Consider the following 12,427-nt stretch of genomic DNA (forward strand, 5'->3'; position numbering starts at 1 on the left):
GGACTTCAGTAATTCAGCCAGAGGTTAGGGGTCTGTTACGGGGGAGATGAGGTTCAGTGGCCCACAATGTGCAGGAGGTCAGACTAGATGATCCCCTCTGACCTTTAAAGTCTATGAGTCTAAAGTCTTTAATCCTATTGGGCTAATGGGAAGAATTTTCTGCATGCTACTAGAATGTGTTCTGCTTTAGCACTGGTGGTCTAGAGTCGATATGGGGCACTGGACTGAGAATCAGGAGGCTGGGTTCTGTCACTGACCTGCTGTGTGATCTCAGGCAAATCTCTTCCCTGTCTGTGTGCGCCTCTCTTCCCCTTCCCACGCTTGAGCTGTCTTGTCTTGTCTACTTAAGAATGTAAGCTCTCCGGGGCAGGGACTCTCGCTCTGTGTACATATGGCACCTAACACAGACGGGGACCGTGCTTTGTGAGGCCTTTAGGTGTTATAACACAAATAAATAATAGCTCCAAAAGAGGAATTTGCATGTCACTTGACTGGTGCAGCATTTCAGATTTAACATTCCTGATGTGTCTGGTCTTTCCTGGTTTTCTAGAGGGCTTCTTGAGCATCCAAGGGCACGCACAGGTGAGCGCTCTCACACTGTCATTGAAAGGAGCAGTGTGCGTATTAAACTGGCTGAACAAAAATTACCTCGCCCCTTCCACGCATTTGAGTTTCCAGCCTCCTGTCTGTCTCTTCTGGTGTCTGCCTTGGAGAAAAAGCGACATGGATGGCAAGGCCTGAATTTCTAATGTATAAAAGGGACAGGGAGGAAATCCGGGAAGAGAACCCCTTTTGGGCCATCGGAAGGAAGCAAACAAATGGCACAAGACCAATATTGGGGCCTTCAATCCTTTAAAAGGAATCACAGCCCAGTCCTCTCCCTTTGCCATTTACAGACCCTTGTGGGGCAGAGGCGGGGTGTGAATCCTGGACTGGTAGGGCACTTCTTGTTCTTGAACCTGCTAATCGGGGGTGTGGGGGGGAGCTTTTTTAAAAGCAATCTTTGAAATCAGTTGCTCTGTTCACCATTCACCCTCAGTGAAGGGGGGAGTGGGGGAAATTGTTTAAACAGCAGGGAAACTGATAAGCCATAACAGATTTCTTTCTAGTAATTATTTCTAGTAATTAGCTTCTTTTCAGAGAAGTGTTTCTAATCGGGTGTGCATTGTGAGCTATTGTGAATTGCGTTCTTCCTGGACAATGGTTTTAATCTACCCATGGACGTGGGGGTGTGACGACTCCCACTTTTTTTAAACATCTTTTTTTTTTTTTTTATCCACTCTCTGTGCTTTACCTCCCCTACCCGCAGGAAATAATTCTAATAGAATTACTGGAGTCGGAACAGATATATATATTTTTTAATTCCTTCAATCTTGCTGCATCAGCGCTCGGTGTCGTGGGTTGCTGTGTTCATTTTGGTGGGGAAGGGGGGAGTACACATGGGGCAGTAGGGAGTGAAAGAGGCGGTACCGCTTGCTTCTGGGGCTGGGTGATTTGAGGGCATCCATGTGTGAACTCCCAGGGGCCTGGCAGAACTGCAGGATGTTCCCTGGCTGTGAGCACCTGCACTTTGCTGGGGAGGCTCATCTGCAAGTCCACAGAAAATGCAAATAGCCTTTACTTGGCTTGTTCCTCTGCACTTGAGTTGTGCTTGTCCAGGGGCAGAAACACTGAAATGGCATATTCGTTTAAACTGGCCGTCCCACTTGCATTGTTGTATGTGAGACACTGCGTGTCCGGGGTGTATGTGTGTGAAAGTTGCTGCGCGATATGGCTCGGCATCCTGCTTAATGACATGCCTGCAAAGGTACTTTCAGCATAAGCCCTTATTTTCAGGGTTTGCCGATGTCGGAATAAATGACCGTCTGGAATGAAGCTTCCTGTTCTCGGTCCTTGTCGAGAAGTGAATTCAAACGTTGCTTTTTTTAAAGAGAGAATCTGCTCAACTGTGTTTGCAAGCAGAGAATGAAAATCTGTCTGGCGGGTGTCTTTGAAAAGCCAAAGTTACCTGAGCGTTGATGCACACCGTGTTACGTTTTAATTTCAGAGTAGGCATGTACGTAGTCCTTCGGGCAAGGGTGTGCCAAGTTTGGGGGGAGGAAATCGATTGAGAAATTGCTTATTATAAACAGGTGAAAATAATGTACTGCAGACCCCTCTCTGGCAGACTTGTGTGAGCACGTGCATGTGTGCACATGTGTGAATGCAGGAGCTCAAGAGAAATGTGGAAGGGGAGTGCAGGGAGCTGGAGGAGAAATAAAGGATGGGGAAATGACAAGCCTTCACTATGTTAAGAACTTTAACCACTTGACGTTCCCAGGTATAAAACATTTAAGCACTTAAAATCTTTCCATGTTGCTAAAAGTCTCCCAATTCTCCCTCCGTTACCTGCTACCCCATGAGTGTTGTCCCCCTACCACTTTCTTCCTCTATGTGTGCATGCTCGCTCTATAACCTGTCCAAGTTTGCAGAGGTGGAACTCTATAGTTTTGAGTCCCGTACGATCTGTCAGAGCAGGGCTCCTCTCCGGTGGGCCTTACGCACCAGCCTGATTCAAACTTTTGGCCTTCCTTCAAAAAACAGAAATGTATAGCCTCTTTTTAAAGAGAGAGTGACAGTGGCAGCTGAGCTTCAGGGGACTCACCCCCAGAAGAATTGCACCATTTAAAAAAATTCTGCCACTTCAAACACCCTCCGCCCCCGAAGTTAAGATCGCTGGAAATATTTAAGGCATCCAGTTCCCACTTCCAACTGATCCTTCTTTTCTCAGTGCAACCCCACCCAATTTACATTGCCTACCCAGTCTCAATTTTGCCTCCTAAAATTTGCAAAAATCTGCAAAATTCAAAATAAAGTATTTAGCGGATCTGTTTCCAGCATCATCTATATTTTTCAAGGATTCTTAACACTGGGGACTGTCTGTTGAATTTTTGTAACCAAGTGTAATTTTTTGGGAGGAGGTGGGAGGAGGGATTGAGGGTATAAACTGTGCCCCACTGAAACACGCTTTAGTCCTTGTTTTTGTTGAGGTGGGTTTTTTTGTGGGCACTCGGCATGGTCCTTGGGGGGAGGAGGGAACTGATTGCCCAGAGCAGAAACAATACATTGTTTCTGTGGTCCCCGTGGAAATGTTGGCTTTTTCTGTACAACTCATCAATAGAACGGGGTGAATTTCAAAACTCTAGATATTGTTAAAATCAGGAAGACTTTGTCAAACATACATCCTCGCCCCCTCCTTCCTCCCCAGGAATCAGATTTATTGCCTTAATTGCTGACAGCATTAGACTCTACAATCTCTTGTGCTTCCCGAGAGTGTTGTTGCTTTATTTTTCTGTCTCACTGAAGACGGAAGCGTTTTCAACCACCGAAGTTGCTTTCAAACCGTGAGAATCCACAAAAGCCAGGAAAGCCTGTGTTGAAGCTGACCTGCCTGTTGTTTTTCAGTGCACCTTTGTCCTGCCAAATCCCTCCCTGTTGATGGCATAGAATAGGTTGCTAGTACCTAGCCATACTCTGTATTTATTATCTCAGGTAGCTGCTGGACAGGAGCAAGGATTCCTAGTGCAATATTTAAAAGTGTGGAAATTTCAGCCCTAGTGTATTAACGTACAGGCATGTGCATGTTCTGAAGCTTTGGAGAGTGTCAGACAGAAATGTAACATTGTTTGAAAGAGAGATTGCAGTTTTAATCTGGTGCGCAATAATTCCATTTTGCATTGTGTGCATCAGCACACTTGATTTTAGTGCTGTTTGTTGCCTTAAGTTCGTAGCGCTACCTGAGACTTGCCAAGGATGCTTTAAAAGTCACTTAACCAACAAAGCAATACATGTAAACAGCGATATATTTGCAGCGAGGGAAGCTTGTCAGTTGCTTACCAGATAAAGCGTTCTGGAATTACCCTGGTTTCCCTCTGATTTAGGACTAAGCATGATCTGCCTGACACAACCTGTTGAGTTATTTCTGTAAAGTTTCAGGGTCTGTAGCAAATATAGCTCTTAAGCTCTTTTAAAAATTAGGTCATTTAAGAGATCCACCCTGTGACATTTTGACCTTTGTTTACTTAACATTTAAGCCCGTGGAACAAAATAGTAACATGGGCTGGAGTATTTTACCATCCTTTGCTGTCAGTGAGGGGCATTGAATACACCTGCGGCTTGGACGCTTGTTTTGGAAGAAGTGATAACATGCTGTCACAGTCCAGGGGCAAGGGCCTGCAGAGAAGAACGCAGTGACCAAGTTGAATGCTCTCTCTGCTGGAAGTGACATGAGTGTCTCTTGCTGGGTGGGCGGTGCTGTTCCTAGCCCCCCCCTCCCAGACCTTTTCTGCATGTGGGTGGGTTCAAGATTCATGTAGTCAGTCTGATGCTGTCTGAGGTAGGAGCAAACCATTAACACGTCTCGGGGTTCCACATAAAATGAGACTGCCATATAAGCCACCTTCTGGCTTTTCAAAACCAAGTACCATCCTCCTTGGTCCTCACCACCTGCCAGTCTCAAGAAGCATCCGAACATACACATTGGCCTCTACCCACCTTAAGGGAAAAAACAGATTGGGAGAGTTCTCTTCCTCACCCTGTTGGCTCCCAACAGAGAGATCCTATGTTAACTGGGCAAAGGATGCGTCTTTAATCATGTTAACTCTCCACCAGGCTACAGTGTAGTCAGTTACGCCACTTCACATGTGTCAGCCTGCATCCTAACAGAGCTTTTCTATTCGCTAACTAGATTGGGCATGTCTTGGTAAGCAGAAATGTTGGGGTTTTGCCAAAGAGTTTGAGAGCTCTCTCCTTAGTGGAAAGGGGAGATTTGGCTGAATGACGACTACATATAGAATTGAATGTGTTCAGCAACTCCCTGCTGATGCTGCGTCTTGAGTCGTGTAGACCCAGGGGATACAGTACTGGTGAGCTTGTTTTGGTTTGCGGGACACCCACTCTCCCTCATTCCCTAGGGGCACTCGTAACTGGTGGTTACGAGTGCCTATGGCTGGTTGAAAACTTTACGTCAGAGCTGATTTTCAGTTAAAGGAAAAAATCAGTTTTCCATGGAAAACTTCAGCTGTTTGTTTAAAAAACAAACACATGAAAACACAACATTTTTTTCTTTGAGTCGATGTAGACACATATTCCACTCAGATCAGTGCATGCCCAGGGCGCGGGAGCCAGAGACTTTTGCCTAGCAGTACCCACAGAGGGGTGGCGCTCATGCCTCGTGGCCCCTTCCCTGCCTGTCGGATGTTGTGCTTCCCCAACCCCCCTCAGTTCCTTCTGAAGGCCCACACGGCTGGAGCTCCATGTGGTTGAAACCTCACAGTTAGTCTTATTGCCTGGTGGGAGTTACATTTCAGATGCCTCATGCTCCCATTCTCTATGGGCCAAACTCCCTGGTCAGCATTATGGCCATAAAACTGCCATGATGGACCACCTCTCCTCGACAAGAGGGGACACTGATGACCTTGGAGAGTGGTGACCTGACCAGTGAGCCCAGCCCATGCAGTGCTACAGCAGCATTTCAGAACTGAAATATTTCTGACTTCAATTTTTCACTGAAAACACACAGTTTTCTGCAGAGTGGGGGAGAAACAACACCCCGTTTCCCAGCCAGCTGTATTTTTAATTGCTCCCCCCCCCCCCCCCCAGGCAGGCTGCCAGTCTTCACTCGGTGGTGGAGGGAGGGTGGTTTTAACCTTTTTACCAGGGCATATCCCCTCGGTGATCATCAGCTAGAAAGAAAGGCTTTTCATTCCAAATAGGCTCCTTCAGTGATAGGAAAGGCCCTGGATTTCCTCCCATGGCATGGAAGTTGTGAACGCCTCAGTTCCTCAGGTTTGAATAGGAAGTCAGAATTCTCAGATAAATACTTGCCACTTAAAAACCATCCCAATTTCTGGAGGTTTTAATATCCAAGGGGGAAAAAAAAATCTCCCCCCCCCCCCCCCCCATGAGTTTGAATTCAGCATTAAATTCTTGCGCTGATAGCGTACCAAAATGATTTTTGCTGTTGTTTGGAAAAATACATGCAGATTCTGTTGGTCAGCCATGCTTAGCTTTTCGTTTATTCTGTCCCTGGTTCCACCAAATTTGGATAGCTTTTTTTAGTTTGTCTGGAGGGTTTTTTGTTTTTTTTTTCCCCCTCTCTATTCTGAAACTGTCAGTTTCCATGGCCACGAGTGGTTCCCTGCATCACTGCAATTTTTTTTAAAAGGACCAACTGAGCCCTGCTGTTCTTGAAGGTAAAAGATCTCCTGTTTTTGCAGCAAACTATTATCTGCTTCAGTTGACATCCTGATGAAGGGCAAGAGAAGCCAAAATTTAAAGATGGGCTTTGTGCCCAAATAGCAAAGGCTGCGTGAGCTAGAGTGAGTGTATGCAATTTTGTAGGTGTGTTCAGCCCCTTCTGTAAATTTATACAAAATGCTGTTTGTTTTCCTTCACCTTTAGGGAAGAGCGGTGAAAGACCTCCCTACTCAACGTTCAGCAGAGATGCAGGGATGCCAGGACTAAATCAGGTAATAATCATGAGAATCAATTAAAATGCTTTAATTTTTTTAAAAACTGAATGAATTTGGGGGAAAACAGTTTAAAAATAAGGATTGAGTTTTTCAAAGTAAATTGGGGGATTTAGATACTCATCTTCCATAAAAATTAAGTGAGACTGCTTTTTCAAATCTCAGCCAGCGGCTCTGGTTTCAGTTTTGTGCGTGAGGTTTAATCAGAAGTGTTGAGAGAGTTTAAGGCCCTGTCTATACACACAAATTACACCACATCAGTTTTAAAACCTGTTTAGTTAAACTGATACAAAACCCTATGTAGACTCTTATTTTAGTTTGAGTGGCTTATTTCAATTTAGCTTAAACCTGCTTCTAACAGACTCAAGTTAAATTGATATAAAGCCTCTTTATGTTGCTTTAAACACCCCCACAGCCTTTTACGCTGGTTTAACTAAAATAATTTAAAGTGACGCCTTTAAAGTGGGGTAACGCTGTGTGGAAAAGCCCTGAAGCTGCCGAAGGGTTTATGCACCCAGTTCCCATTAAAATTAACATGGGGTTTGGTATGCAGATCTCTTCAGACTCTTGGGAAATCTCAACCTAAATACTGAGTGCTCCTCTCTGTTTTCCTGTTGCATTCCTGTCTTCCTTTTACCCAGGGTCGGCTCAGTAAGTCCCATTGTGAAACTCACGGTTTTTTAAATGCCTAAAAATTAGAGCAACATAATTTGCTAACTTTCAAGAGAAAGGGGCAACTTGCTCTCATAATGGGGGGGGGGGAGACCTGCTTTAAAGCCCCATACTGCATGCCCAGTTTTTCCCTGGGGAGGGAGAGAATGAACCGCACATGACAGACAGGAGTCACGTTGCTCAATGTACAACTGGAAGGTGCTCAAAGTATCTCTGTGCTACGACTGGGAGTGCGCCTCCCAGCTGGTGTCAACTGACAAGTGCTAGCTCTGTTGGAGCTAGCGTGCTAAAAATAGCAGTGTGAACACTGCACCATGGGTGGTGGCATAGGCCACCCAAGTCCAGACCCAGGAGCCAGAGGGGCTAGTGTGCAGGGGGCTAGCCCGTGCTGCAACACCCATGATCTATTTTTAGCCCGCTAGCTTGAAAACAAAGCTAGCATGCATCTGTCTAACCAGCTGAAATATGGGCCCCAATCCTGAAGTGCAGTTCATACAGGTAGATCCCTGCACCAGGAGTCTCAGTGCGGCTGTGCTTGGCTCCCGTGGATCTTACAGAAGGATCGGGGCCGTACCATCTGCTAGTTTAGGGGAGACCTGTTGACATCCTTCTGTATGGGGGAGGCCATCTAGCTGGAGCGAAGTTGAGTCAAGTTATCCAGCCTCTTGCTGCCAGTGAGTTCCCCCAGCTCAGAGCTGCATTACTAACGCTGCTCCTTGTGAACACCGAGTCACCACTCTAGTGCTTTGCAGTGTAAACAGTCCGGCCATTGCATTCACTTGAGTGGCTGTTGGCTGGGCAACTTCTTTTATAAAACCCGTGTTTTAATTTTACACAAATCTGTCATAATTTCCTCTTCTCTGAACTGAGGATGTTTCCTTTGCTGAAACAGCTGTGCTGTTTGGCTGTGCCAGAGTGGATTTAATTTACCACTGAAGCTGCTAAAATAAAAATGGGACAGATGCCAGGCCTTGCTTTTTAATGTTATGATTTTGTTGAGGTTTTATTTGGGGGGGAGGGGAGAGAGGAGGAGAATGGGTGGTGGGGGGGGATATAGGGTAACAGAAAGGGGGTGGGAGAGATGGTGTTGCAATCCAGAGGAGGCCTCTCTCTAGCCTGGAAGTGTTGAGGGGGAGGGTGGGTTCAGATCAGATAGCAGTCCACAGGAGGAGACCATTTGCTGAAACTCTCCTGGTCTGGGTGATAGAGGGTAGACACCAAAATTCTGTTGTAATCAAGGAGCCAAGCGGCTGGTCTGGGAACAGTTGTTCCTGTTGATTTGGTTTGTGCTGAGTTTCTAACCTGCCTGGCGGGCCGGCTAGCGCCTCTTCTAAAGCTTCTGAGAATTGTTGCACAGCAGATGTATTGTGTAGGCTCAGTCCTCGGAGGGACTGGACAGGGAGCTTCAGAGAGGAGCACATTCCTCTCTAAACCACCCAGCTCTGCATGCTCCAGATGGGGGGAGGGGGTCTCCAAGCCACTCTTCCATTTAACCCTTAACTACCCAGCAACAGTACAGGGAAGGGGATTAGGCGGGGGAGGGGCAAGGAAGGAGACTCACTAATTACCTCAGAAGCTACCTAGAAACCAGGGCACTATTTTACCAAAACAATTGAACTACCTGTTTAAGGAGCAAAACAGTAACGACTAGCGGCGCTAGCCCTTTGTAATCTCCTCTGGGATGCTTAGGGTTTCACTTTCCTTGGCTCCGTGGTGTGTAGCCTTTTCACACAAAGGTAATATGACCAGTGGAACAGATTGCAAGAATTTTTTTACCAGCTGTGAATACATGATCTTCCCCCAAACCTCCTTTCTGAGGAGACTGATTTCAGAGCAGTCTCTTTTCAACAGCCAGCTATAAACGTTGTTCCCCGTTTCAGAAAAGCTTGAAATCCTCCTTTATTGCAGTTTAGCAGCCTCAGACGATGCACAGAGAATAAGCTTTTATTATTTCTAGGCCCTCTTCCATCCCCCTAAATTTCCAGATAAATATAGTAAACCTTTCTCCTAAGCTAAATAAAACAACCCACTAAATTCGATCCCTACTGAGTGCTACGCACGGGCTTCCCCCTTTTGAACATGCAAAGGCACTTTGGTTTGTGAAACTCGTACTGTGGGCAGGGAATGCTGGGTTTGTGCTGTTCTGCACAGCTTCCAAGGTCAGTTTGTCTAAACAGAAGAGGAGTTTTCTCTTTCTTTAACAAGGGAAAAAGGGGGTTGAATTTCCTTACGAATTCACAGCAGAGAAGGAGAGGCTGAGAGAGAATTACTTTAAAAAACAAACCCAACCCAACAGACTGTTCTGCTACAGCGTCGGGTAGGCTGGCATTTGGGTTAATCATCGCTTCAGACAGCACTGATGCTGTTTGTGAAAACTCCCCACCAGCAATGCTCCCGGAGATGCAGTATGGCACAATGGATAAGGCACTGGCGCACCTAGGTTCTGTTCCTGACTCTGCCACCGGCTTTCTGGGTGACCTTGGGCAAGTCCCTCTCTCTCTCTCTCTCTCTCTCTCTCTCTCTCTCTCTCTGCATTTCTGTTTTCCCATCTATCAAATGGGGGTATTGGTACCTAACTCCTGTGTAGATTTGAAGATGAAAAGTGATATGGAAGAGCCGGATATTATTATTGAGTGGCAATAATCACCCTGTGCCAACATAGCTCCTGTTCAAGGCAGGCGTTTTATTTTGAAAAGCTCCCAACGTAAATCTCTCCTGCTAAACTCTGTTTACAATCTGTGAAACCTCCAGCTGCTTGTGAAGTGGATTGTGGGGCTTGAGCGGGAGCTTGCATCCCTTGGCCTTTCATCAGCTGGGAGGCAAGAAACAGGCTGAAGCCGTATAGGTACTTGTGGTGCAGATTAGTCACAGCAAACGCTTTCTGCTTACATCAAACCAAACCAAAATACTATTTTAAAAGCACAAACCTCTCCCGTCTTATACCCCCCGGCCTTAGTGAGCAGTGAAGTTCACTCTCATCTGCTACCACAGAAATGATGGTGTAATCAGCAAATCTTGGGCCTTCATTAGAAGTATCTTTAAGGCCAGAAGGAACCATTCTGACCACTTGCATACCGTAGGCCAGGGAAACTCACCCGAACATTCCTGCATCCCTCCCATGGTTTGTGTTTGAGTTAAAGCATTTTTTTAGAGAGTGAGTGAGTCAGTCTTGATGTAAAGACTTCACGTGATGGGGAATCCACCAGGTCAGTTTTTCCAATTGCTAAAATCCACATACTGTTCAAAGTTGCATCTTCTTTCTAGCCTGAATTTTTGTTGCTTCAGCTCCCAGTCATGTCTTCAGAAGACGCGCCGCATGAAATGCCTTACAGGAGCCTGATTTCCATTGGGAAGGGCGCTCAGCGCTAGCTGAAAATCAGGCCCCTTTAATGTGTGCCCCATCAAGCACGCAAAATCCATGGGTCATGTCTGAAAATTCTGGCTTCAGGTTGTAAATTGGGATGAATGGTGGGGTGGGGAAGAACTTTTGGTTCTAATGGAATTTCCTAAGTAAAAGAAGTCCTTGGTAGCCTAAAGATCTAAAAGGCATTTAACCAGGGGTTAACTACTCTGCAGAGTAAACAACTGAAACAGAGCAGGATAGGAGTCAACAGTTCAGCATACTGAAAGGCTGTAATAATTATTCACATTCTAGTAGCACTGAGAGGCCCCATCTGAGATCGGAGCCCCATTGTGATGGGGGCTATATGTATGGATCGTCAGACACAGTCCCTGCCCTGAAGAGCCTACAGTCTAAAGAGACAAGGCAGATAAAAGGAAGGGTTGTTGTTCTCAGTTTATGGAGGGGGGACTGAGGCACAGGGAGTCTGTGGTGGACCAAGGTACCAGCCCAAGTCCTGAGTGCTGTTGACCACAAGACCATCCTTCCTCTTGTCCTTAGACTCAGTTGCCTTGTCTGTACTGAGCTGCTTGGGAAATCTTCCACTTTGGGCTTCTGCTGTGGCTATTGTCAGGGGACCTGCAGCACCAGTATTGCTGCTGTCAACCACTTTTGTTGCCAGGAGCATTTCTCTCCTTCAATGCAGGAGCAGTTTTTTTTTTTTTTTTTTTTTTAAACCATGGTGTCTCCTAGACCAGTTCTGAGCTGGGTTAGACAACACACTGGTAACAACGTGGATACCCCATCTCTGTGAGCTCTGCCACTATTGCTGTCCTGGTGAATCTGCTTAGCAGTCGCAGTGCAATGCCTTAAACTGCAAAACTGTCCTTTCTCTTCTACGAGTCTGCGCCATCACCCACAATCGGTCGTAGATGCAGTCAATTGACTGCAAATTAGGTAGACATCTAGGTTCTGTCATTTGTGCTCAGTTAATTGCACCTGTAATTTTGCACCCACAAATAATTGGGTGCAGATTTAGAGCTTGGAGTTCAGGCATCTTTGGTAAATGTGACTAGAGTTCCTTTTTTTGGATGGCTTATTTGTTTTTGCCTTTTTTTTTTTTTATGGCCCGTTGGTTTGATTTTAGTTTGAGGTGCTCAAGGCAGCTTCTGTTCTGTCTCAATGACTGTGATGGTTTTACAGCATAATTACATGGAAGGGTTTGTGTGTCTTCTTATTTGCAGACTGGTTTCCTGCCCAGTGAAATGGGAATTGCAAGTCCAACCACACTTTCCCCCACAGGGGTGAAGGGAGGGTCTCAGTATTATTCTTACCCAAACAACCCTCGTAGGAGAGGTGCTGACAGCAACATAGGTAAGTCACAGTGGATGTCCCTCTGGTGCAGCAGTGCTGATTGTGAGATAATGAGACTAGGATGCCTTCTCTTGATGTGTACTTTAAATTGACTGTGGCCACTGAAACGCTCTACTGGCTTGATACCATTCATGATATAGAAGTTAGGTCCATTTTCTCAGAGATCCGTGCACGGATGCTGCAGGGTTACATAGATGTGGGTCTGGCAAACATTTGAAAAATTCATTGCCAGACTGGGTTATGTAGCATCTTAGCGATGTGTGATTTCCTCCACTCTGCTGGCAAATATCTGCCAAGATTCTAAAGTGACTAGTGATTTTGGTTCCCTGGCCGGAGACAGTTTTCTAATGGGCAGGTGCTCAACACTTTCTGAAAATCAGGACCCTGTAAGATGTCTCCAGTTGGGCTCTCAAAATCACTAGTCACATCTGAAAATCTTGGCTGCCATGTGAGAGTATATGCCCTCTGACCTATAATACTATTGCCCCTGCTCCAGTGCCCTTTATATAAAAGCTACCCCCAGTGAAAATTG

The 12,427-nt window shown here is 45.9% G+C and overlaps 1 protein-coding gene across 10 annotated transcripts in view; it reads left to right on the plus strand.

Annotated features, from left to right (window-relative positions):
- The window catches only part of TCF3 (transcription factor 3), a 116,555-nt gene that overhangs the window by 73,556 nt on the left and 30,572 nt on the right, over nucleotides 1-12,427 (plus strand). For all 10 annotated transcript variants that reach the window (XM_034755100.1, XM_034755103.1, XM_034755105.1 and 7 more), the window contains exons 5-6: nucleotides 6,442-6,509; nucleotides 11,766-11,895. In XM_034755100.1, the coding sequence (XP_034610991.1) occupies nucleotides 6,442-6,509; nucleotides 11,766-11,895 (198 nt within the window). The remainder of the gene's footprint in view (nucleotides 1-6,441; nucleotides 6,510-11,765; nucleotides 11,896-12,427) is intronic.

Source organism: Trachemys scripta, chromosome 22 (assembly GCF_013100865.1).
Source record: "Trachemys scripta elegans isolate TJP31775 chromosome 22, CAS_Tse_1.0, whole genome shotgun sequence".
NCBI lineage: Eukaryota > Metazoa > Chordata > Testudines > Emydidae > Trachemys > Trachemys scripta.